The sequence below is a fragment of the Gymnoscopelus microlampas genome (genome assembly GCF_963454915.1).
Source record: "Gymnoscopelus microlampas genome assembly, chromosome: 19".
Taxonomy (NCBI): Eukaryota; Metazoa; Chordata; class Actinopteri; order Myctophiformes; family Myctophidae; genus Gymnoscopelus; species Gymnoscopelus microlampas.
The window spans coordinates 10,155,644-10,180,089 of record NC_139956.1 but is presented as its reverse complement, the minus strand read 5'-3'; the positions used below and the strand labels follow the sequence as shown (position 1 = coordinate 10,180,089).

General features: G+C 42.2%; 1 protein-coding gene across 2 annotated transcripts in view; it reads left to right on the top strand.

Moving 5' to 3' along the window:
* The window catches only part of LOC311034645 (regulator of G-protein signaling 12-like), a 48,129-nt gene that overhangs the window by 11,190 nt on the left and 12,493 nt on the right, over nt 1-24,446 (top strand). For both annotated transcript variants that reach the window (XM_084042572.1, XM_084042573.1), the window contains exons 4-14: nt 11,342-11,363; nt 15,565-15,758; nt 16,344-16,436; nt 17,262-17,405; nt 18,804-18,986; nt 19,880-20,030; nt 21,338-21,435; nt 22,292-22,495; nt 22,765-22,838; nt 22,972-23,098; nt 23,579-23,675. In XM_084042572.1, the coding sequence (XP_083898698.1) occupies nt 11,342-11,363; nt 15,565-15,758; nt 16,344-16,436; nt 17,262-17,405; nt 18,804-18,986; nt 19,880-20,030; nt 21,338-21,435; nt 22,292-22,495; nt 22,765-22,838; nt 22,972-23,098; nt 23,579-23,675 (1,387 nt within the window). The remainder of the gene's footprint in view (nt 1-11,341; nt 11,364-15,564; nt 15,759-16,343; nt 16,437-17,261; nt 17,406-18,803; nt 18,987-19,879; nt 20,031-21,337; nt 21,436-22,291; nt 22,496-22,764; nt 22,839-22,971; nt 23,099-23,578; nt 23,676-24,446) is intronic.

Below are 24,446 nucleotides of genomic sequence, written 5' to 3'. Positions count from 1 at the left end.
AGAGAGCCATTTCTTGAACCTTTCCACCCACTATCAACGTACTGAAATACAGAATAGTATAGTATGTATTTTTGTACTATGCCTGTCGACCTACAGTACTTGCTGTAGGTTGACTGTAGCTTTTTTTGTATTCATGATCTGATCCAGTATCCATCGTATCATATTATCTCTAAAGACACCAAAGGTAAAGGGTGCCCTGAAATGCAAATGATGTAAAGGTGGATTCTCCTGCCATTTATTATGTGGTTACAATGCTATGTGACCTGTGTTTGACACAGGTATTTCACACTTGGGCTGTCCTTGACTAAATAAGACAAAGCTGTCTAAATGTGTACATAGAATCTAGCAGAGACCAGACTTTTCAGGTTGGTGAGGTTGAGAACTGAATATTCTAATGTTGATTTCACAATGGATACTACCTATTGGATACTACCTATTGGCCTATCTATATTAAAGGGTTATAGAGTTTCCAAGAGATGTGCTCATAATGTTCAAGAAAACGACCAAACCAAACGATTAATAGATTTTTTTGGACTATGAGGTGACAGCCCTATTCCTCACACACCAGAGACTGGTTGGTATGCAGGGATAAGTAACGAAAATATCAAGTTAAATGAAACATCATGATATGACAGTACATTTAGGCTTGTGTAAATATCGCCATCTAACTTCCCTCCATACATAGATTCAAAGTAATCCATTTTGTCCCTGTCCTGTCCGTTTCCCTTCTGAAGCATCTATTTTTGACCCTGTGAGAGTCGCCCTAAACTTGTTCCTGCCAAATACCCGTGGGGACTAAATGGTATCCTTTAGACCCTATTGCCCAGGGGGCTGAATTTAACCCCCATCCCTATGAGTACCCAATCCCACCCAGCCAGCTTAGGTTCCTACTTCCTAGTATGACCAGAAGGATTAGGCACCAGACCATAAGGTCAGGAGACTGTGACAATGATGTGGGGGAAGTGGATGAAGGTGACTAATTCATTTGGAGAGCTTCAGTCTGCCCTGTTTGTTCCACATCCAGAAAGAGATGTTAAGTGGTAACAACAGGACTGTCACAATTATTACATAAACGCTGATTGCAATTATTTGAGATAATCAGTTATTTTTGTATAATTGTCATAATTGTTTCTATGTTGGAAAATGTTCATTCATTTTTAAACATAAAATAAATAAATTGTGGAAATAGCTGATATACAAGCTCACAATGCTTCGCATCGCAACGCGTTGTGAGCTTGTAGATCGACTAATTCCACTATTTTTTTTTAAAAGTATAAAGTTAATTTTATATTGTATATTATTATGTATTGCAATTTATTTGTATATTTAAGTTATTTGTCTGCCCTGTGCAACCTTTGTTTATGAAGCCTAAAAGCCAAACAGAAATGTAACTTGTAATTTATATGTTCAATGTCCAATGCCAAAAACACAATTAAATAATTAATCGCAATAATTTGTGCGACAATTAATCGTCAAGTAAAATTTCATGATCGTGACAGCCACTGGCCCCGTCGCTGTACAGCAAAACCACCCAACGCACTCGGAGATTTCCAACAGTGTAGTGCCGCTTCATGTGGAGCCCTCTCTTTTTCTCTCTTTAAAGTTATTTTGGTGGAGCAAGGGGGAAAAATCATAAGACTAATTATAAGTGTCGGGTTTCAGGTTGGAAAGTCCATTTCTGGTGAGAAGCAGGATGAGGGTGTGGCGGCATCTATGTGGTTGACTCGTCTCAGCCCCTCCAGGCTTAAGTGATTGCACCCTTCTCTTTTTTTGTGTTGCCATGATAATGAATGAGGTCGGGGTTGGGGTGGCGGGGGGCTAAAGGGGTAGAACTTTAAGTGTAGCATATCTAGTTGTTGTTTTTATTCTCCCCATCGTGCCCAAAGGAATTACCATTCCATTGACAATTTACATTCATGCGTTGTTGCTACGTGTTTACTTTGGCAACGGGTAACGGGGCCAGAGCATGAGGTGAGCCGAGCATAACCGTGCCTGGTTCAGGCAGAGTTAATATAACAATGTACTAAGGTAGAAAATAAAAGGGAAGTTCCATTTGTGGCCTCAGCGCCAAGCCCCTGGACCTGCAAGAAGTAGGGCAGCAGCAGGTAGAAAAGTAAACATCTCCATTCCGAGGAATGCTAACACTCCCTGCTAGTGCTGTTATCCAACAACAAGTAACTAACGCACGCGGGCAGCTATACACACATACAGTATACACTCGTGCACATGCATGCACGTTGTTCTAATGCCTCTCAAATCCAGACGCGAGCGGAGCCGCTTCCATCTGCTGTGGCTAACTATCTTGAAGTACTAGATTAGTGCCGATCATGGAGATTAGGATGTGAATTACGCAGTGACAGACAATGCCCCCCTTCCTTTTTGCATACAATTCAAACCTGAACAATTCCTGTGTTTGCTGAAGGGATTACACCTACTCGTTGATTGAACTATTGCCAGAATTCATGGATTTGTAACTATCTACTTCCTCCCAGTCTCATCTAATTTATGGATGATGGACTGGTTAGATTAAATTGAAGTTAGCAGGGAGATGAACTCAATTAAATCTTTTAAATATTTGATCAGGGTGAGTGGGTAGTCCTGTCACTTTAGTTTTCTGCTTTACAATTTACAACTTAGGCGTATCCAGAGCGACTTACAAGTGCAAAATCTGAGTAAATCGCATGAACTATAGTCAACAAATGACAGGGTACAAGTTCCCTGTCATTACTACTACAAGTAGTAAAGTATGGAATTTGAATAATTTCCAGTTTGGGAATAAAGAAAAGGAAGCATTGGCAAAATATTTATATTTCCAGATTATTGCTCCTATTTGGTTTTCTAAAATGTTTAATTTCTAAGAATAAATGAATCATACAAGTGTACGAGTGTTTTTCATGGTGTTTGGAGCAGAAAGCCGAAATGTCATCAATGCCATCACTAAATGATGACGGTTATATAGTCACATAAGTAGAGTGCAAAAAGAACAGGATACCAGGTAAACATCAAATGTCATCTAAATAACATTGTTAAGATTTGTGTTCAAGCAAAACAAATCTAAACAAAAACAGTCAGAATTGATCCTAGGCCAGTAAAGGCATCTGTTTCCAGGAACAGGGTCTTAAACACTTGAACCCCAGCATCTATAATCTGGGTGGAATATTAGCCCACAATAGCCAATTGAGCTTGTAGATCGGCCATTTTTGTCAAAGAGATTTGCTGTGGACAGAAAAAAGCGGTCCAAGTACAGAGACAACTCAGGTCCAGTTTGCGAAGTCTAGACTCAGGGTTTAAGTGGTTAACTACTGTACCAACGCTGGGCACATTTTCACCATGGGGGGGTTGGGAGGATTATTTCCCATTAAAAAGTTATGCATAAATGATGTGGTCAGTTGTATATATGAATGTATACAAATGGATTAGCAATGTCCTAAACGCCATGCCTAAGGTCACACAGCACTTAGACTTGGAGTCTGGACTTGATAGCAAATCTAGGGGGACACTAATTGTGTTCCCGTTGTTTACCATTTCCAGTCCCTCTGCATCACATAAACGTATTCGGTTCACAGCCCAGCCAAGGGTCTGGCAGATTTGCTGTGGCCAACAAGATTTTTCAGTAAAAAAATGTTGGAGCTCCATTCATTTGAAAAGCAAACACAAGGTTGTCTTATCGGCTGTCTGTATAGTCAGAAGTAACCCATTGAGTTTCATATCTCTCTCTCTCTCTCTCTCTCTCTCTCTCTCTCTCTCTCTGTGTATCTCTCTCTCTCTGTATCTCTGCATCTTTCTCACTCCTTGCTTGGTTGAGGAAAAAATGTCTCTTCCATCTTATCAGTTGCCACACCCTCGCCCTCCCTCCCTCGAAAGGAAGTCTCTTCCATCCAAGGCCTTTTCATTATGTTATTTTCAGGGAGTATTTTGTAGTCCTCTACAGATTGCAAATTGCCTCTACAGCTTGGTACGGAGTAGGACTGCAACTGTAGATTATTATTATTAATATTATTTTGTTAGCAATTATTCTATCGATTACTTTTCAGATTAATCGAATAATCGAAAAGCGATTTGCTGATTTATTTTTTTATATTGGCGAATCAATATAAACAATTCTAATATTTTTTATAATTGACTAGCCCTATTTAATACTTGGTCATATAACTGTGTTGCACAAAACTGGCAAAAATAGCCGATCTACAAGCTATAAGCTACAAGCACAATATTGCTTGTAGATCTGGTATTTGCGCTATTTTAAAATAATGTTTTGAAGCAAAACTGCTAAATTTCTATTAAAACCGATCATTGATTATTTTTCATAATCGTTGAAATCGATTAGGTTGAATAACTTTTACACTCCTAGTTTGGAGTTTGGTCAGTGAGCAGTTGGTGCTTGTGACAAACACTTTTCATTGTCACCGCACAAGACACTAATGTCCTGAAGAAATGCAATGGGCTCCATGGAAGAATGCAGAGTCAGTGTTTATCCATTGAGAATTGCTCTGGTTGATTAATAAGAATGTATGATTGTAAAGTAAACGCATTGTGAGCTTGTAGATTGGCTTTTTTTTTTGCATTTTTTTGCATACCTTGCCACTGCCAACAAAGTATAATGCAGGTCTTAAGTGGTTAATCAGCCTGATTTAATTTGAGTCAATTATTATTTAGTTTGTTTTGTGTTGATTCTGTGATATATGAGGAAGTAATTATATTTTTTTTAAGAACCAGTTTCTCGATTATTTGATTAACCTACATGAGCAACATTAAGTGGGCTATTGGTTCTAAATGTCGGTTTGGATATATTTTTAGTTAACTGCCCAGCCCTACACAGTCCTGTGTCCTTAGTTGTGGTTTCTTGTGTCCATTGGTCATGAAAGACTCATCTAGGCAGTCTTAACAGCTTGCAATCACTGCATGGCTGATGCTATCTGGATCTCTCTCTCTTCCCCACTCTCACCCTGTCTCACGCACGCGCGCGCACACACACACACACACACACACACACACACACACACACACACACACACACACACACACACACACACACACACACACACACACACACACACACTATTTATTTATGTTCACATGTTGCAAGAATTCTTCAAGTCAACATTGATAATAGTTAGATTCCTAAATGGTGAAAAAATCCAGAGCATGTATCTAAGAGTCCATCTGTGGATACAGAAAACAGCGCCTCCTCCAGATGTGGCCACTGTCAGTTATAGCAGATAAGGAGCAGAAAGTTAGCAGTACCTCAGCTTTTGACTTGAGCAATTCTGACATGTGCAGACCCCTCACAACCTACTTGTGGACATTACCACGCCTTCCAAATGTACTGTAAACACTACAAGTTTACACTTCTTACCAAACAGTAAGACTGGACTGCATCTTTGAGCACAAATAGCCGATCTACAAGCTTAGATCTAGATGTGAGCTACTTTTACTATTTTTTAACATTTGTGAAGTTTTCAAATATTTTTCACGACCTAAAGCTCCTTACACACCGGGGGCAATTTTTTCATGCTAATAATACGTTTTAAAAAAAAAAACTTATAAAGTCAATGCAAGCTTCCACGGAGCGAAAAAGCGATTTATTCGGAACAAGTCAGAATTTTGCGTATATTCGCATAATCGCCGGTGTGTAATGACCTAACCCTGTGTCGACATGCCCAAAAATACTGTAGGGACACCAGGTTGAAAAAGTGGTTAAAACCTTGGAGTGCTTTTATTGCATTATTGTTCATTTGATTTTAACATTTTCAAAAATAGCTAAAACATTTTTTCTTTTCTTTTTAACCTTTTTTGCCGTTTCGCAATGTGGAGGGGCGGGACCGGTAGCAAACAGACAGAGAGATTGAGTCTGGTTAATCTGTCTTTAACTGTAAAAATGACTATATCCTCATCAACTGCAACATTCTTATTAAATGTGATACAGTATGATCAGCAGCAGGTTGACAGGCTAAAGGTACCTTGGTACATTGTCTGGTGCTAAATGATGTTCAGTATCACAGCATTGGTGACACTGAGATCAGTCAGTTAACATCCTCAGAAACTGTTAAGGCCCTGACACACTGCAAGTATCAGACGCGCGCATGATGAAATTGTTATTGTTTACGGCTGCAGCCACACTGCAGCCACACAGGAGGCGTCAATTGGCCGCGTCAAAACCTGTTGTCTCTCAGAGCCCGTTTCTATTTTGGATGATCTGCGTGAGGCACAGACCTTCCAAAATTAGTTGGAGCCATGTATAAAGGTAAGCTCTTTATTTATTGGTGCGCGTCACTGATGCTTGCGTCAGTGACACTTTTTCAGTGTCTGAGTCAGACTCCCCCCTCATACTCACTTGCAAGGTGGGGGGAAAGTGTCACCTGTGTCTGTTCTGTAAGGAAGATCTTAAAGACCCCCCCCCCCCCCCCCCCCCCCCCCCCAATGGAATCACAAACACAAACATCATATGACAAACATCTCGCAAAGTGATCCACATGTTCAAATCCAGTAATTGAACATAAATGAATCTACCATGAAATCCAGATTGTTAAGAGGCACAGTAAAGCGATTGAAGGATTTATGGGAACTTTGTAATGTCCAGATAAATGGGTGAATAACTTTGAATAATGCTAGATCATTTGCTCTGGGAAAACCTTGGACTCGGCCACCCATGCTTTTAGAATAACAGTTGGTTTGAACGCAATCTCCACACAGATCGTAGAGATTTGCCAAGAAAGCAGAGAGACGGCTGGTAATGCCAGGAACCTATTTTCAGACCTTATTTTCTTTTTGTTTCGTTTTTTCACTGTAATGAAGGAAACTACTTGTTGAAACCTTTAAATTGACACAAGTCCCATATTTCTGCTGTATGTTACGCAGTCAGTCGTTGGGTTCTTGGAGCCCCTTAGTCTGCTGAATGGCACTACGCAATGACGAGCAGAGATGAAGTTTGGCCGTTCACGTAGGGGGAACCTTTTCTTTGACTAATCACGGCGAATGAAAATTCATATGGTTTCAATCTATATTGACTCAGTAGTGCTCTTGAAGGCTCACAGAGTACCGCGACTGGAAACAAAGGAGGGGAAGGCCAGTGTGGTTTGAACGTGGTACGGCAGGGAGGGTTTACTTCATCTGAATCCTTCACGCCGCTGTGGCGGAGGCTGTATGTATCGCCGTCGGTGGGTTGCCATAGCAACAGCTACAGGAGTAAGGAATTGGAACTCTTTCTTTTCCCTTCTTCAACACCACCCCCTCCACCCCTCACCCCCACCCTCTCTGTCCGGTACCTCGTCAAATTTCTTCCTCTCTCTCTCTGACTTGTACAGACTTGGTTAGCAGGAGTTTTGGGTGGGGAATGTTCAGGTATGCACTCGCACACACATATCTGTCTGCCTGCTGCCGCTGTAGCAGACTACAGAACAATGAGTCTCAAAAGGACGCTTTCCTTCAAGAAACCCTGGTACTGCAACAGCGTAAGTAAACTCGTGCCACTTGTCGATGAAACGCTCCTTTCTTCTCTGTGGTGTGGGGGACTTATTTTTGGGTTGGTTTATGGTTAAGTCAACTGTCAACTGTCTTATCTTCTCTCTTTCTTTCTCTCTCTCCCACCCAGAACAGATGCTTTTTTTTGTCAGGCAGAGAGGATTCACGTTAATTTGTTTCCATAGGGTGTGTGTGCGTTGGTGGGAGAGTCTATGGCAGCTTGTAAAAACAATGTTAGAAGACACGTAATGTTTTGGTTGTATTAATGTAATGGTCTGTGTCTGGGCATCTCAACCTCCACACATGCCTATACAAGTCCAAAAGATGAGAAAAGTTTCTTACCTCTTCAACAATACTGTGTGAGAGGTAACGGGTAATGTGTGTGTTTGTGTGTGAATGTGTTATAGATGGCAGAGTAATGTGTTCTTTTTGTCATCACACTCACTTCAGATCATGGTAATATATATATATATATATATATATATATATAGATATTGGATATCTTTTTTATTAAATCCTTCTGTGAGTGATTTCCTCAAGTCTCTCGGCTCGGCTGTATGACATGAGAAGAAGTGCAGCAATATAAAGTCCGAAATAGGATTTTCCACTTTCCAGTTGTATGGCCAAGTCGTACTCAGCTTTGCTGCCAAGATACTAGACTCAAATCTCAACTTTCTCCCATTTGGTTGATTACCATACTAAAACTCAAAGGGATTTTTGTTGGGGTCCCCCTTGTAAAGAAAATAAGGGATCTGTGAAGTACAGCCCCTCACTCAAAGGGGATCAAAGTGGAATCTCTCCCACAGCCACCCATGTTGGCACAGCCCCATCACAGGAGGTGTGAACGGAGGAAGGGAAGTTGGGCTTCCAGTTGTATGAAGGAGTGATGGTGTTGCTGGCTCATCATTTTGGCCTCATTGCAAGGAAACAGCAAAGGGTTAAAGAACACAGACATTTGTTTGTGTGTGTGTGTGTGTGTGTGTGTGTGTGTGTGTGTGTGTGTGTGTGTGTGTGTGTGTGTGTGTGTGTGTGTGTGTGTGTGTGTGTGTGTGTGTGTGTGTGTGTGGTCTAACCCAGTGGTTTTCAAAGGGGGTTCGGGGGCCCTCTATTGTTTGAAATAGAATTTGGCCCTATACTCTCTCTCTCTGCCTCCCCCTCTCTCTCATCCCAATACATACTGCACACACTCACATACCTCTTGTTTTCCAGAACCATGTGATACAAGTTTAACCACTTAAATCCTATATACTTTGTTGACCGGGGTGGGGTCACCTATGGTCTACTATACTTTTTTATACTCCTTTTTTACGTCTAGACCAAATCTCTTTGCCAAAACTAGCTGATATACAGCTCACAACTCATCGCAACACGTGGTGAGCTTGTAGATCTGCTACTTTCAGCGAATGTTAGCCTGTTTTTGCCAATTTTGGCCATTATGACATGCCCACAATAGGGATGCTGGTGTTCAGGCGGTTACGAACTCAGACATAGCCATAACTTGAGAACACGCTGTGATTTTTGTTCACGCCAACTTTTTTCTCAACATTCTACGCAGTAGTTCAAGTGGAGATCAATTCCATTTTTTCGTAATTTCCGTTGCTTATGAATCTCCAAACCCATGTTTCACCAGCCTTACACAAATTACGAAATGACCGTTTGTCATAGGACATAATTCTCCTCTGACACGCATGTGAGGTAGAAGATCAGGTATTTTACCCTGGAATAGCAGTTGTGTTTCATTACAGTAACTCCCCCACTCTTGTGTGGGCGTGTCTGCGAATGAGTGAAGTTTCATTGTGTAACAGTAACAGGATACGTCTACCGTCGCATTGTGTCGCACATCTTTTGAAATAAAAGCTCTTCAATCTGGATGCTGGAGGCCGACTCTCGTGACTCCCTACAAAAATGCATGGTTTCAGTCGGGGGTGGGGGCTTGGGGGGGACTTTCACTAAATTCAAAGCCTTTAAACGTGTCTTGTCGTGCCGTGTGATGTCTGTCCGTTCTACAAAATGAACAACAGTCGCACAATGCCGGCATGTATTTAAAGGTTTGAGGTTTTGGCTCTTTTTTTAGGTACCCAAGGGGGACAGGCTTATTGGGTGGGTGTTCTCTCTCTGTTCTGTCAATCTTCCTTGAGTACCCTCCCTTAGTTATTGTGCACAAGCTGGCCACCACAGAAGAGGGGGGGGGGGGCTGTGGCGGGTGCTGACTGTGGGGCTGGGCCCAGTAGCTGCATGGTTGTAACGGCTGAGGGTTTTAGTGGTCTATTTGTCTACATCTGTAAGCCTTCTATGGTGAAGGGGGAGGGGAAGGCGGGTCCCGATGCATCTTTTACATGTGGTCAAGCCTAACTTCTTCATACAACAGTGTCACTCGCCGAAACTAACTGATTTTCAACAACAACAAAGACGTTGAGTTGATGAGGGACAGTGTTGTATGACAAAGTACTGTATAACACATTGTGAGCTTGTAGATCGGATATGCCTATATGCCCCATGCCCATTACTTACTTACCTGTATCTAAGTTACTTACTTATTTATGAAATTAGACGCTAGGGTTCATGTGGTTGAAGAGGGTCTGCGACCTAGAACCGTTCCGTTCCGTTCCACAACCGATTGATCAAACTGAAAAGCCACTGATATGATCACACTCCGAAGTGTCAATTTTCATTATGTGCACTATTATGCTTGCAGAGTGGCAACCTTTATGTGCTCATTTAGATGAAATAATGTATTAGTTCATTGGGATCAGCAGTTCGCCTTGGTTTTGATTGTTCCAGAACACTGCATCAGTGTTTTGCAAGGCTAATGAACAGCTAATTCAGAGCAGAGCACCAGCCATGCATGCCTTGTTCAGAAGATAATATCTGCTTCGACATTAACGCTGAAAAGGGAAAAAGCAGTACAGAGATAGCTTGTTTGGAAACAGGCTCCTCTTTTCACATGAATCCTCCAACTCGCTGTTCCAGGCTGTTGTTGGACCAAGCTTTTAAGACGCTCCTCTCCTATCCTCTCCTGGATTCAAAACTATTTTCAGTCATTAAGTCTCTCTTTTGCTTTATGGCCTGGCCAAATGGGGCTTTTTCAGCGGCCCACTGAGGTGGCAACTTCAACCTGCACTTGCCAAGGACATATTTCTGGATAGTGGATATGTCATGAGATCAGACATGTTTTAGAACATAAAAATAACACCCAACCGAGGATACTTGTCCTAATTGACTTTAAGTCGCTGATATCCACAGGCCTATAAACCACTCATCCCATGAATTAGCATTTGAAAAGAGGGTCATTACTGCCCGTGATGACCTCTCAAGTAGCACTCCCTTGATTGGCCCTAATCCGTATTGTGATACCAGTCAGTCAGTCAGCATGAATGCTAAAATTCTTGCTTTTTCCTGTGTGCTTCTGTGTGTGTGTGTGTGTGTGTGTGTGTGTGTGTGTGTGTGTGTGTGTGTGTGTGTGTGTGTGTGTGTGTGTGTGTGTGTGTGTGTGTGTGTGTGTGTGTGTGTGTGTGTGTGTGTGTGTGTGTGTGTGTGTGTGTGTGTGTGTGTGTGTGTTTGATGAGGTGGGTCCTGGTTTGGAGGTGTGAACAGCTGTGTGTGTACGTGAGAGATCAGAGGTCCACCCACTAAACACATTAATGGCCTGGTGCTAGCGACCCAAAGTCCTGCCCCTCTCCAGTAGCACACAGACACACATTCCTCAAACACACACACGTCACAGTCACACACACACAGTCACACACACACACCTCTCAGAGCAACTGGTGGGATGTCTGGAGAGACACTGGTATCAGCAAATGCTCCTATTCTCTGTCTCAGTGCAGGAGGAGGTCATGAGGGCAGCTTCTCACTAATGTCTCTCTATGTTCTTTTACAGTCCGCTGCTTCTTCAGATGGTGGTGAGTACAATTCTTTCACTTTACATGTAAAATATCTGCTGTTTAAAAATGGAGAATTAAGATTTTTCTTTCTGCTTACTGCTGCCTTCCAGTGAAGTTAGACAATGGTTCATCGTAATTTTATTAATGTTTACATTTTGTTTCTTGAATTGTCTCTTGAATCCAGCTTGAAAATCTTAAGGACCCGGAACCATTTTGGTCAATTTTTTACACTTTTAGAGTTAAATGAATGAATACTGATTTTCCTGTGTAGCGTTCTCAAATTTTGCCTTTTCTAATTCTCTGGCCTCTTCTCAAATAGCAGATTGTTGAAGCAGTGGTTCTCAATCTTTTTCATGTCAAGGACCCCCAAATTCACATGTATTCGGCCACATATTCCACATATTTGATTTTTTTTCAAGATTTCTTGAAAATGGTAGATATACAAGCTTGTAGATCAGCTGTTTTCAAATAGTCGTCTGTTTTCGATGGTTAAAGTTGTTAAACTGAATTTGATGCTGTATTATCTAATTTTGCTGGGGACACGCTGAAACCCCCTCAAGGACCCCTGGGGGTCCCCGGACACCACTTTGACATGGTCATGTACATGACCTGATACCTGTGTGTTCACTGCTGCTTGAGGCAAGGGGGTAGTAAAGTGGTTTTGAGGCTATAGGTTCAGCACTAGCTAGTTCAGCTAGTGTTTGTTGTCTGGTCTCCCCCTTTCACAGTGGTATTAATAATGTTTGCTAACATGTCGGCCACTGAGGTTGTGACGTGGAGTGCTCTTGTTTTGGCCTCTTCACCGTGATTGGCATGCAAGGCTGTTTCCTCTCTGAGCCACGTTGTTAACAAAGCAGCACAAAATGTGGCAAATGTAAAGATCCCCAAAGCCTTTAAGAAAACACAACACCCCAAATCCAAACAAATGGCAGGACGAGGAGCTTTGTGTGTGTGGAGTTTCATACGTATGTATGCCAATACATACAAGCTAGTTAAGCGAACCTCAAACTGTCAGGCTTTGCTTGAAGACTAATCCCTGGTGACACATCGACTGATTCAGCTGGGCGAGTGCACAGGGGCCACAATCTGAGCTTGACAGACAGAGGCCGCATTAGTCATTTATATCAGTGTTTACCAAACACTGGGTCGGGACCCATTTTTGGGTCGCAGACCTGAGTGAAATAGATTTTTTGGGTCTCGAGCTAAGTTTGGGAACCACTGATTTATGTATCCTGAAACACACACCAAAAGCTGTTGCTATGTTGCTGTACACTATTTACAATCCCTTTATACCTAGTTGAGAGCTGTATGTACAGACATATTAGAAAGAGGCTGATAGTGACAGCCTGTAACGGTTAAAGATTATTCTAATTTGTGCCCCGTAGTGTGAGCACGATACTCGCCGGAACCGGTATCCCGCTGGTCCCTTATTCATATTGTATGACAACTGCTGTGTAGTGCTAACAAGCCCCACTGTGCCCCCATTGTTTTGTTTCATTACTGCTGCTTTCCCTGCATGCCATGGTGGGCTCACCCAGCTCTAAAGTGGCCATCTGCTGCCATGATAGCAGGTACTATGAAGATAAGAATGATAGTTTTGAACCTTTTTCTTCACCCCCGATGTCCCGGACCCTGTCTCCTCTCTATTTTTCAATTTCCTTTGTTCTACCCTTCGTCTTCCTGTCGCATGTGCTTTGCTACTTCCTCACAGTTAAAAGTAGTCTGCATTTAACATTTATCATGTGATGATGTTGGTCGTCAGTTTCCGCTTCTCCACACATGAGGCTAATAGCGCTCTCCCCTCATAGACGATTAATTGATGAATTGGTTCGTCTAACCAAGACGTTAGTTAATTAGTCATTTTTGTCTTTTGGCTTTCTAGCCATTGTGAATTCAGCATTAGAATGTTCAGTTCTCAAACTCGCCAACGAGAAAAGGTTGGTCTCTGCATGATTGTATGCAGTAAACTCAATTTTACAGACTTATTGATGATCAAACTAAACGTTTATTCAACAAATGCGTGGTGTTCACTTTTAAACACTCCATTAGATGGTTGAATGTGCTTTAAGAGACGTGGTGATGGGAGCATTCTTGGTTTTCAGTCCCTGCTACAGCCTGAGTTATTCTCGGTTTGCACGTTGCTGTCTTATAACGCGTTGTGTGCTTGTAGATCGGCTATTTTCGGTGCACAACACCGACTTGCAGCTAAGTATAAATCAGCCTTTCTTCACCTCTCACTTGCTCAGTGACACAACACATTGCTGTGTTCTTCATGTAGTGTGTGTGGTAGTGGTAGAGTTTTACTATAATGTCATTGCCAGAATCACTCTACTACGCCCTTTTTTGTGTCTGAGGTTTCAGTGTTTTGTAGACTAGTTAAAGGGCACCATTTTAACTCTTCAATTAATTTAGTCCTCTGCATTTACCCATCCTAACTATTAGGAGCAGTGGGCTAATTATAATTAGTACACTGGCCAGGGAGCAGTTAGGGGTTAAGTGTCTTTCTCTTACTCAGGGACACTTCAACACAGAGTGGGCGGATCAGGGGGTAAACCGGGTATCTTCTGGGTCTCAGACAGTCTCTCTCTACCCATTAAGCTATGGCCACCTCTTCTCTTTGAGTTTTAGCTCAAAAGCTGAAAAAAGTATTTATTTTACCCTCACTCGTTCAGTAATCCCAACCCACTCTGTCCTGTGTAGACTATGTGAAACTGTGTCAAAATGATAGAAAAACAAAGTCTATAAACTTCCCAAGTCTTGTTTGTAATTTGCACACAAAAACCATGCCGTAACCACATACTAGTCTAATCAACAGATTAAAGTATGTAACTAGCATGGGATTTGTCATGGATCATATTTAGTAACCTGTAATTCAGCTGTGAATGGGGTTTAACCACTTAAACCAGGGTGTGAAACTGGTGGCCTGTGAGCCAATAAAGCCCTTTGAATTGAATTGTGAGCCAAATGCGGACCCCAAAGGGGTAGATACAGGTCTGTGGACCGGTACACGACCATTATTCTGTATCTGTCTGTACAATAGATACTCTCTCCTGAGTCCCTGCCTGCCTGCTGCGCCAACAGCTTCAGTACTTAAGAGAACAATAGATGCTGATTGAGTTGCGCTCCAACCCCCTGTTTATCATACTATCAAGAGTTACTAACAGTGTCTCTCCAGACATAAGAGTACTCTTTGAAGTTGGAATGGGGAATAGAATAGAGGTACTACTAGGACAAAATGTAACTGCTGAAAAGTGAGTTTCTTTTAATGAGCGAGCGACAAAAAGGCTGTTTTTCTAAATAGGAAGAGCATGCTAAACACACACACACACACACACACACACACACACACACACACACACACACACACACACACACACACACACACACACACAGACACAGACACAGACGATTGCCAGCATTGCTAGAAATACATTTATAATGATAGCCAGCCTACAATTTTTTTCCTGGAAGTTTCCATTATTGTATTATTAGTGCATTTCAGATTGTGATCACTTCAATAAAAAGACTAGAGTTCATTGTCTGAGTTTGCTCTAAGCAGGCCTGGCTAAAATGTAGGTACAGATCTGTAGCAGTTACAATGACTTGACTTAGTTCTACATTTGTTTTACAGTGTTTCACCAATCCATTTCATGAACATGTCGTAGTTATAGCAGGGACAGTAGGCTATTTGAAATAGAATTGTTCTATTTTCAAATCGTTAATGGAAAGTGTTGTGTCCCCTCCAAAACAAAAAAGGCTACATTTTTCATCTCTCGTCATACATTTTTTGTAGCCTACAACTGTAATAGATACTAATAATTGAAATAGCTAATCTTCTTCATAATAAACAAAATTCATAAAGTCAGATACTGTAGTTGTAGCAGTGACTGAGACAACTGGTTGAAATACAAAGGCAGTGACAGCATTGGGAGACTGTCTGGGAGTATGCGTGCAACGCGTGCACAACTGGTCCGGCCCTTATATGAAGTCATGTTTTGCCAGTCTGGCCCAATACCTAATGAGTTTGACAGTCCTGACTTAAACTCTAGTGCCCCAATTCTGGGCATGGCATAATAGGCAAACATTCTGCAAAAATAGTCAAACATTTGTTGAAAATAGCGGTGGTTAATGGTGAAAATAGAAACACCTTGACTCTATCCTCAGCCTTCCAGACTGTAGCCTAACCATGTTTCCTCTATATGGCTCTTCTCTCTACCAGACTATGGCGGTGGTGGTGGTGGTGGAGGGGGCGGGGTCCAGTTGCAGGGCTGCTGCAGTCAAAGCAGTCTGAACAGCAATGGCAGCCTGCCCGGTGCGTCCACCCACCGGAGGCTTTCAGAGCGCCGCGTGGCCAGCTGGGCCGCCTGCTTTGAGCGTCTCCTCCAGGACCCCGTGGGAGTACGCTACTTTTCGGTAAGCTATGGGCATACAAAGCACCCTGTGAATGGAGTGTTTATAATTTGTCAAGATGCATCATGTACAATATAGCTGGTAGAAACATCACAGGCAGTGAAGTTCTTGTACGTCGAGCTTCCTCAACAGTGTGGATAAAACATGATTCCAAATGTTTTTGTCATTACTGGAGTGAACAAAAATAATAAAGGTGTGATATTTTAGATGACGTTCGGATATTCAGAAGGGGATCTCTGATGGTGATATCAAAGAAAAGGACCCGCGCACTGTCAGGAACTTGAAAACAATTTAGCTCTTTATTAATGATGATGATGTTCGGAGACTTAACTTGTGCAAGTGGAAAAACTGGCATTAAAACCTGAAACACAAAGAAACATTGACATTGATATGTTTTTTCATTATTATGTTTTGGGAATTACCTGTTACCAGGGTTGATTAAATCAATAGCTCTCTCACTTAATTGAATTATTTCTGTCCAATTAGCTCATACACCCGCTTTTAATTGCTTGAAAGCTCAGTTGGTAGTAAGATGAAGACCTGATATAGGTTTTGATATAAAAGGGCAATGAAACTCTGTCTCCACAGGAATTCCTCAAGAAGGAATTCAGTGAGGAGAACATCTTGTTCTGGCAGGCCTGCGAATACTTCAGTCATGTCCCTGCAACTGACAAAAAGCAGGTAAGTGACCCATATACAGCTATTGACAATCACAAGTCAATGCTTGTGTGTAATTCAAAAGTTATAGCACTAATACACTGTAAAGGGTTTATTATTACCAATGTTGCTTTCCATGCTTAAAATATATAAACTCATGATACTGAACCTGGAAGTCAAATGGCATGTTGAAGTTGTGTTGTGTTGAAGTATAAAAATTCAACATGCAACCATAATAATTATGTGATGCTCTCTCTCTCTCTCCCTCTGCTGGTTGAGATGGACAGACTGGGGAGGGGGGGGGGGGTTGAGTTGTTCTCAAATGCGTTGATGGCTTGTTAACGATCGTAATTGACTCTGAATAGACGGAGATGTTTTTACAATGCCCTTGTCACGTTTCAGATAGGGCCTATTTGAAAGGCTACCCAAAGCTTACTGCTTACTGTAAGTCGCTCTCGATTAAGAGCGTCTGCTAAATGCCTAAACTGTAAACTGTAAAGCAGTACTAATTATAAAATAAACATCATTTTCGAGAGGCACGGCATCACAGACCCCCAGCGACTCCGCAGAGCCCAGGTTGGGGAACCCTGCATTACACCTCAAATGGTGCTATGAATGATGAGATGTAGATAGATAGACCTTTATTGATCCCGCGGGGGAAATTCACAAACAGACACATTCCCTCACCTATGGCGGAGGAAACCATGCAAGGCACCAACCTGCTCATCAGGAGCAGTTGAGGTTCAGTGTTTTGCTCAAAGACACTTCTAAAGGGGGAGGGTTAGTAAGAACAAAATGGTGTTTTCTGTGAATGCTGAAATTCTGTCGCATTTCCTATGTTTTCTGCAGCTGTCACAGAGAGCAGGAGAGATCTATAACAGTTTCCTGTCCAGCTCTGCCACTACACCAGTCAACATCGACAGCCAGGCCCAGTTGGCTGACGACGTCCTCACGTCCCCGCGGCCAGACATGTTTAAGGCTCAGCAGCTACAGGTAACAGCTAAAATTATACAACAGTTGGTTTCCGATCCTGCACCATGTTTGGCAGAGAGTTGGAAGAGTAGGAGTTGCGAGCTGAATTACTATTCATCAAACCTTGATAGCTCAGCGACTAAATCACAATATGAAATAAGATATCATGGTTTTGATGATCTATGGCAGGGGTTGATAACATCTCATACAGTGGGCAAAGCTAAAACGAACCAACCCCCCATCCATTACCATGGCATTACAATACTATCTTTGCCTGTAAGGAGAGTCTCTATTTAATAATATAAGAGTTAACTGCATTTAAATTTGTATGAAGAAAATATAATATACTGTATATAGCTCCTATGATGCAGGAAGTCCTGTTTCATTATTCTCCATGCCTGGAAGGTATATCTGCCCCAGCTATTTTGCAACAGAGGGAAATAGAGAGATGCCAGGTCCACCAAGGCCTCTTCCTTGTGAACAGACAATGCTTCCCTTTCAGCTGATGATTCAGCGTTTGCTATGTACCTACGATTTGTGCTTCTGCCAAGTTTAAGTTTACACACGCAAGCACAGTTACAGATGTTACAGATGAATGAATGAGAGTGAGGGCACACAGTTTAGCCCGAACCTTTGTAGATAATACCAAATGTCACAACCGCTGTGTGAATCTGTGGACTTAACTACTGTAACTTCCTGATCAACAGGAAGTTAATGTTCCTCCCCTGCAATGCTCTGGCTCCTCCCTGGGGAGACGTGCCCCGCAATTCGGACACACTCACTCTTGTGTTCCATTGCTTTAATACAACATGATAAGAAAGCAGTTTAGTATTTGTCACATAACCCCAGGAGTTCTTTGGTGAGCTAGCAAATGCTGTTAAAGTGGTTTCTATATTTGTGGCTTTTTGAGCCCCTGGGAAGATCAAGTACATTACTTGAGTGGTTGTAATAATTAGATCGATTCTGTTGGCATCAGGCAAGGCCAGTCCATGGCAGAAAAGTATTATGATTTAATAAAGGAGGGATTCTGTGTGCTGTCAGATGGTCTGTTCTCATTTTAGTCACTTTGTACAAGGAAGCATATTGTCATTTTTGGTGACCATCTGGGATTGTTTACCAGAGAGCTCGGAGCCTTTACTAGAGAGATAAACACAAACTGGCATACACCCACATTAAGAAACTATAGCGCAAGTGCACACAAAGGCAGGCATGGCCACACACACCCACACTCAAGCCTGTTTATTTTCAACTTGCACATGCACATGACTTAACCATAACTGTTAGGACACCTGTCATAACATCAGTCATAACCATATGTTAACAACACCAGGTCTTTCGTCTCATCCATGTCTTCCCTCCATTCCCTGTGCCTCTGTCTCCGCCCCCCTCTCTCTCTCTCGCTCTCTCCCTGCCCTGTAGATCTTTAACCTGATGAAGTTCGACAGCTATTCACGGTTCCTTAAGTCCTCCCTGTACCAGGAGTGCATGCTGGCTGAGGTGGAGGGGCGTTCCCTGCCCGACCCCTACCAGATACCCTGCAGTCCTGCACCCTCCAAGCACAGTGCCAGCTCTGATCGATCCACCCTATCCACACCCAAAAAGGTGCCGTGAACAATTTTGACCGTACACAAGCTCACATACTAGTGAGAGAAATGGTTCCTCATGCATATGTAACCACCTGGCCGTGGTGGAAAAAGTACTCAAATATTTTACTTAAGTAAAAGTATCAATACTGCAATATAGAAATACTCTGTTACAAGTAAAAGTCCAGAATTCAAAATTTACCTGATTAAAAGTACAAAAGTATTGGTATCAAAATGTACTTAAGCTTGTAGATCGGCTATTTATAAATAGCCCAGGTATAAAACAGGGCTAAGGTGGTTAATGTATGTTTTGTAATATCATAATTGATATCTGAAAAATAACTAGTAGTAACTCAAGTTTTCAAATAATTGTAGTGGAGTAAAAGTACAATATTTGCCTCTGAGATGTAGTGGAGTAGAAGTAAAAGTATTGGGATTGGAAATACTCAAGTAAAGTACAAATACCTCAAAATTGTTCTTAAGTACAGTACTTGAGTAAATGTACTTAGTTATTTTACACCACTGCCACCTGGATTCAAATCCCTCTTGGCCAAGGGAGATATCATGCCTCTGGGCAACAAGCCAGGGCCCCTCTGCTATATTTACCCTTTGAAGTCGCTCATCGAGAAACCCAGTACAGGTCACAGCACCAACTTAACCGCCTGGATTTGAACCTGGGTCTTCCGCACACAAACCAAATGTTCCGCTCATCCAAAGGGGAAAACCCCCCTGGCCAATGCAGTGCTACTCTGCTACACATGCATGAATACTGAGGCCAATTGGCCGTGTTTATCAAGGGTCATGGCCATGGGCGATTGTTGCCACATTGCCACATTCAAATTTGCCACGGTTTCATTGATTGCATTTTGCACCTGTCGCTTAAGAGTGATTAATCCTACTTCCAAACTATAGGAGGCCCGGAAGCAGAGATCCGGGAGGTCCATTAACGATGAGTCCAGAGATGACAGCGCCGATAGGAAACGTGGCATCTTCTTCTCCTGGTCTCGCAACAGGAGCTTTGGGAAAGGAAGCAAGAAGAAGGACATTGGAGACATCAACATGGGTGAGAAATGATAATTCCTCCTAAGTCCTAATGTGTATTCTATCCATTTATCTTCACACCACGTTTGCATTTTGATTGGACATGTGAGAGCAGGAACATGGGGTCTACCCCCCCATCTATGTCACGCATCACAATTTCCTAACAATATGGTGATTTCTTATGGATACTGCCCCACTGCCTGTAGCACCAATTTAACTTAATTTCATACCCCTGCTGTTTGGCAAATAAGCACTCAAATGCAAAACATTTATTGGCTTATGAACACCTTTACTTACCAAGAGGATTATGTGGTGACGAATAATAACCAATACGGCATTGCTGATTGTGGAAGTAGTGTGAGCTCCACAGTTATAAATAACTAAAACTAGAATTGAAAAATGTTTTATAAGCTGAAATACTGCAAGTGAAAAAACTCCCGCACACTGCCTTCAAATGCAGTTAAAACAGTTTTAATGGGAATAACAACGTTTCGGTCTGTTAGACCTTCATCAGGTTATCTTTTAGGCCTATCCTGAAAGATAACCTGATGAAGGTCTAACAGACGGAAACGTAGTTATTCCCATTAAAAGTTTTTTAATTGCATTTGAAGACCGTGTGCGGGATATTTTTCTTTCAGTAAGATTGGGCCCTCGTTTGGTCTTCTCCTACGCACCTGTCGCCTTCGTAGATTTGCAAAAGACTTGCTTTTTAGTTAACTGGGAAAAAAATACTTAAAAAAATACTTTATATTTTATTAATAACTGAACTGTATTGTGTGTTTACAAAATGAACTAAAATCATAGAGAAAATGTCCTTAGTATTAAATGCTCAAAAATAGCAGCTCTACAAGCTCACAAGGCGGAGCTTGTAGATCTGTTATTTTTGCCATTTTTCAGAACTTGTTGAATCTTGCCCCTGACTAATCTATATTACAATAACAAAACTAAAACTAACGCTAAAACTAATCAAAATGAAACTAAAACTAAGCCTTTTAAAGAACTAGACAAAACTATCAAACCCACTTTAAAAACAAATCAAAGAAGGACCGGGCACCTAGGCTACAATGTAGCCTGACAGCGTGTTGCGGGTTCGAGTCCTGATCCCGACGGCCTTTTTGTTGCGTGTCACTCCCCGTCTCTCTCCCCATTTCCTGTCAGCCTACAGACAGTCCTATCCATAATAAAGGCATAAAAAGCCCCAACAAATAAATAAAATCAAAACTAAACTGAAATTGAAAACAAAAAGTCAAAACAATATACAAATATAATGAAAAATAATAAACTACAATAACCATGTTGTGAACTCATGTTCTGTGTTATGATGTGCAGACTACTGGGGCAGTAATGGGCGGAGGGAGTCCCAAGGCTCCTTATCCTCTGGTACCAGCTTGGAGATGGCCACTTCCTGCTCTGCCGGCAAAATCGAGGTAAGATCCTTGTGGACGAATTACCATGGCAACACAGAGCCTAGACAGCATTTACCATCATAAGTAAGTGTGTGTGTGTGTGTGTGTGTGTGTGTGTGTGTGTGTGTGTGTGTGTGTGTGTGTGTGTGTGTGTGTGTGTGTGTGTGTGTGTGTGTGTGTGTGTCGACGAGCCCACTTTTTTTTTAAAAATTATTTGTGAATCTTAAGGTAATGTAAAAGTGCTTAAGGTAATGTAAAAGTGCATCTGTAATGAAAGTTTACAATACCCTATAAGCAGCACCATCAACATACATACATACATACATACATACATAAAAATATGTTTGTATGTTTTTAAAGGTGATTTGATCGTTTCTACTGTCTTAACCCATTAAGACCTGGGGCCGATTCTACAAACAGTTTTCTGGAAAACTTATGTTGCTATTATCAGCGGTGCTCAAACGTTTTCATGTCAAGGACCCCCAACATTATGTGTTTGGCCTCGGACCCCCATCTCAAAATATTTTGTTCCAGGGACCCCCCGAAGCAAAGATTTGAGTAAAAAATGTTTGCTTGAAAAAAAAAAACTTAAAGATAGCAGATCTACACGCTTATAAAGTATAAAATAATGGTTTAAGTGGTGGTTACACATATGCGTTCCCGGATTGAATGAGTTAAAATGTGCAGTGGGGGTGGGTTGAAGCACAGAGACGGGAAGTAGAGCGTGACATGGCGTCACCGATGGTTCTAGGGAGTCCTATGTTATACCACTCAGTATCTGGCTGAGTCACCAGGTCGACCCCTGCATCAATAGTTCTTCTTTTCTTAAATATCCGTCAACGCATTCCTTATTATTAATATCCAATTTCACCTTCAGTCTGACAGCCGGAACTCACTGGCTGCGTGGGAGCGGGTGAGAGAGTGTTCATCCAAGCACTGCAGCGTGACGCTGCCCGACGGCTCCTGCTCTTCCATCGCCCTGCGGCCCCGTACCTCCATTAGAGAGGTCTTGCGAGACCTGTGTATCAACATCGGAGTGAACATGGCCGCCGTAGACCTCTTCTTGGTGGGAGGGGAGAAGGTGAGTGGGCCGCCAGCAAATTGTGAACGACTGCTGCAAAAACAGAAAACACTGTGTGCCAAATGACATCTTAATGTTTCCAGGAAAGGTTGAACTGAAACTTACATCTAGTAGTGATTAAAATAATAGAATTTCTGGCATGTCCCTCTAATATACTTTTTGTGTCTCAGAGTCATTTGGCATTGGAGATGTACAGTGTTTTGACGTTGTAATATATATTTTCTGTTCTAAACACCAACCTTTGTTTTTTTTGTTTAATTTTCTCATAGCCTTTGGTTTTGGATCAAGACTGCATGACCCTCAGTACTCGAGAGCTCAGACTGGAGAAGCGCACCTTGTTTAGGTTTGTATTACAAACATTCTTTGTGATCGCTCTTGTTCTCTTTGTGATCTATTTGATTCCTATGATTTTCCATATCCGTGTACATACGTATACTCTTCTCCACATTCATTTAGTCTTTTCCCTCTGTCTTTAGATTGGACCTGGTACCGATTAACCGCTCGGTGGGCCTGAAAGCCAAACCCACCAAACCAGTCACGGAGGTCTTGCGTCCTGTGGTGGCCAAATATGGCCTCCACCTCGCTGATCTGGTGGCCAAAATAGTAAGTAGTCACGGGTCGCTGTGGTATCATAATGGGTTTGAAGCTCCTGTGTGTGTTCATGGACTAGCTTGTGTACTGTATGACAGTGCCACAGGGTGGAGTGTCCTGGGCAGGGGAGGGAAACGACCGCATCCCTTTCCAGCTCCACTTGGTGGTTAACTCTCTATGACTCAAACCAAGTCTCTGAAGACGTGAGAGTGCCGGGGCTATAATTAAGGATGACGACACACTTCAAACATGCTGCTTCCCTCCTCCCCTAAATCCAGACAGTTTATTTTGGTCCTGTGGGTTTGCAGGCATTATGGCTGTATTATACAGTAGGATCAAAGCTTGAAGCCATATCATGAATCAGGAAAAGCCTCTTGAATTACGCAGTATTCTAAAGCGGTGCGCATCCATAAAATGGCATCCATATACTCAAAATGTAGAATCAATCTCAGCACACACTAAGATGCTAACATTCCAAATGTATTGTTTTAGAGTGGAGAAACTGAGCCTTTGGACCTTGGTGCCCCCATATCTAGTCTGGACGGCTTGCGTGTTGTGTTGGACCGAGCAGACCCAACCTCAGGGAAAGGTAAGCTCACCTGACAGTGGTTCTCAAACCTTTTAATCTCAAGGACACACACATTATATTGGCCGCGGACCCCCATCTGAAGATATTATGTGCCTGGGAACCCCATACAAGATTTGTGTTGTTAAAATGTTTAGAAGCTGATGTATGTAAGGGTTACAACTTTGATGCTATATTAACTCATTTAGCTGGGGACCCCATGAAACCCCCTCAAGGACACCACAAAAGCATGACAGTGTTGCCTGCAGCTGACGTGACTCTCCTCTAGCTTACTGACACAGTGAAGTACTTGCACATCCTGAAAATGGGAGAAATCCACTTTGTTCCGGTGTTGGCCTGCTTCTTAGAACATTTCATTTCCAGGAAATGATCTGGACTTCAGTAATCAACATCCACTTCTTTTGTTCCACTTCCATTGTTGATAAATCCATACAGTGTCTGTACTAGCCTTCCCAGGGCCCTAACCACTTAAACCCTATATACTTTAGTTGACCGGAGTCCCCCAGGGCTCTATTCTAGGCCCTCTCCTTTCTTTTGGATCAGCTATTTTTGCAGAATGTTCACCCCAGAATAGGGACACTGGTGTTCAAGTGGCTAGGCAAAGTTCTGTCCCCCCATCCCCACCGCACGCCATATTCACATATAACCATATAACATGATTGACAGCAAGACATTACAACCCTTTAGTTTAGAGAGTTGTCATAAGATTAGTTTATACATCAACTACGTAGGGTGGTCTGACAAGGTTTTTACGACAAGTCGCCCGAGAGGTAA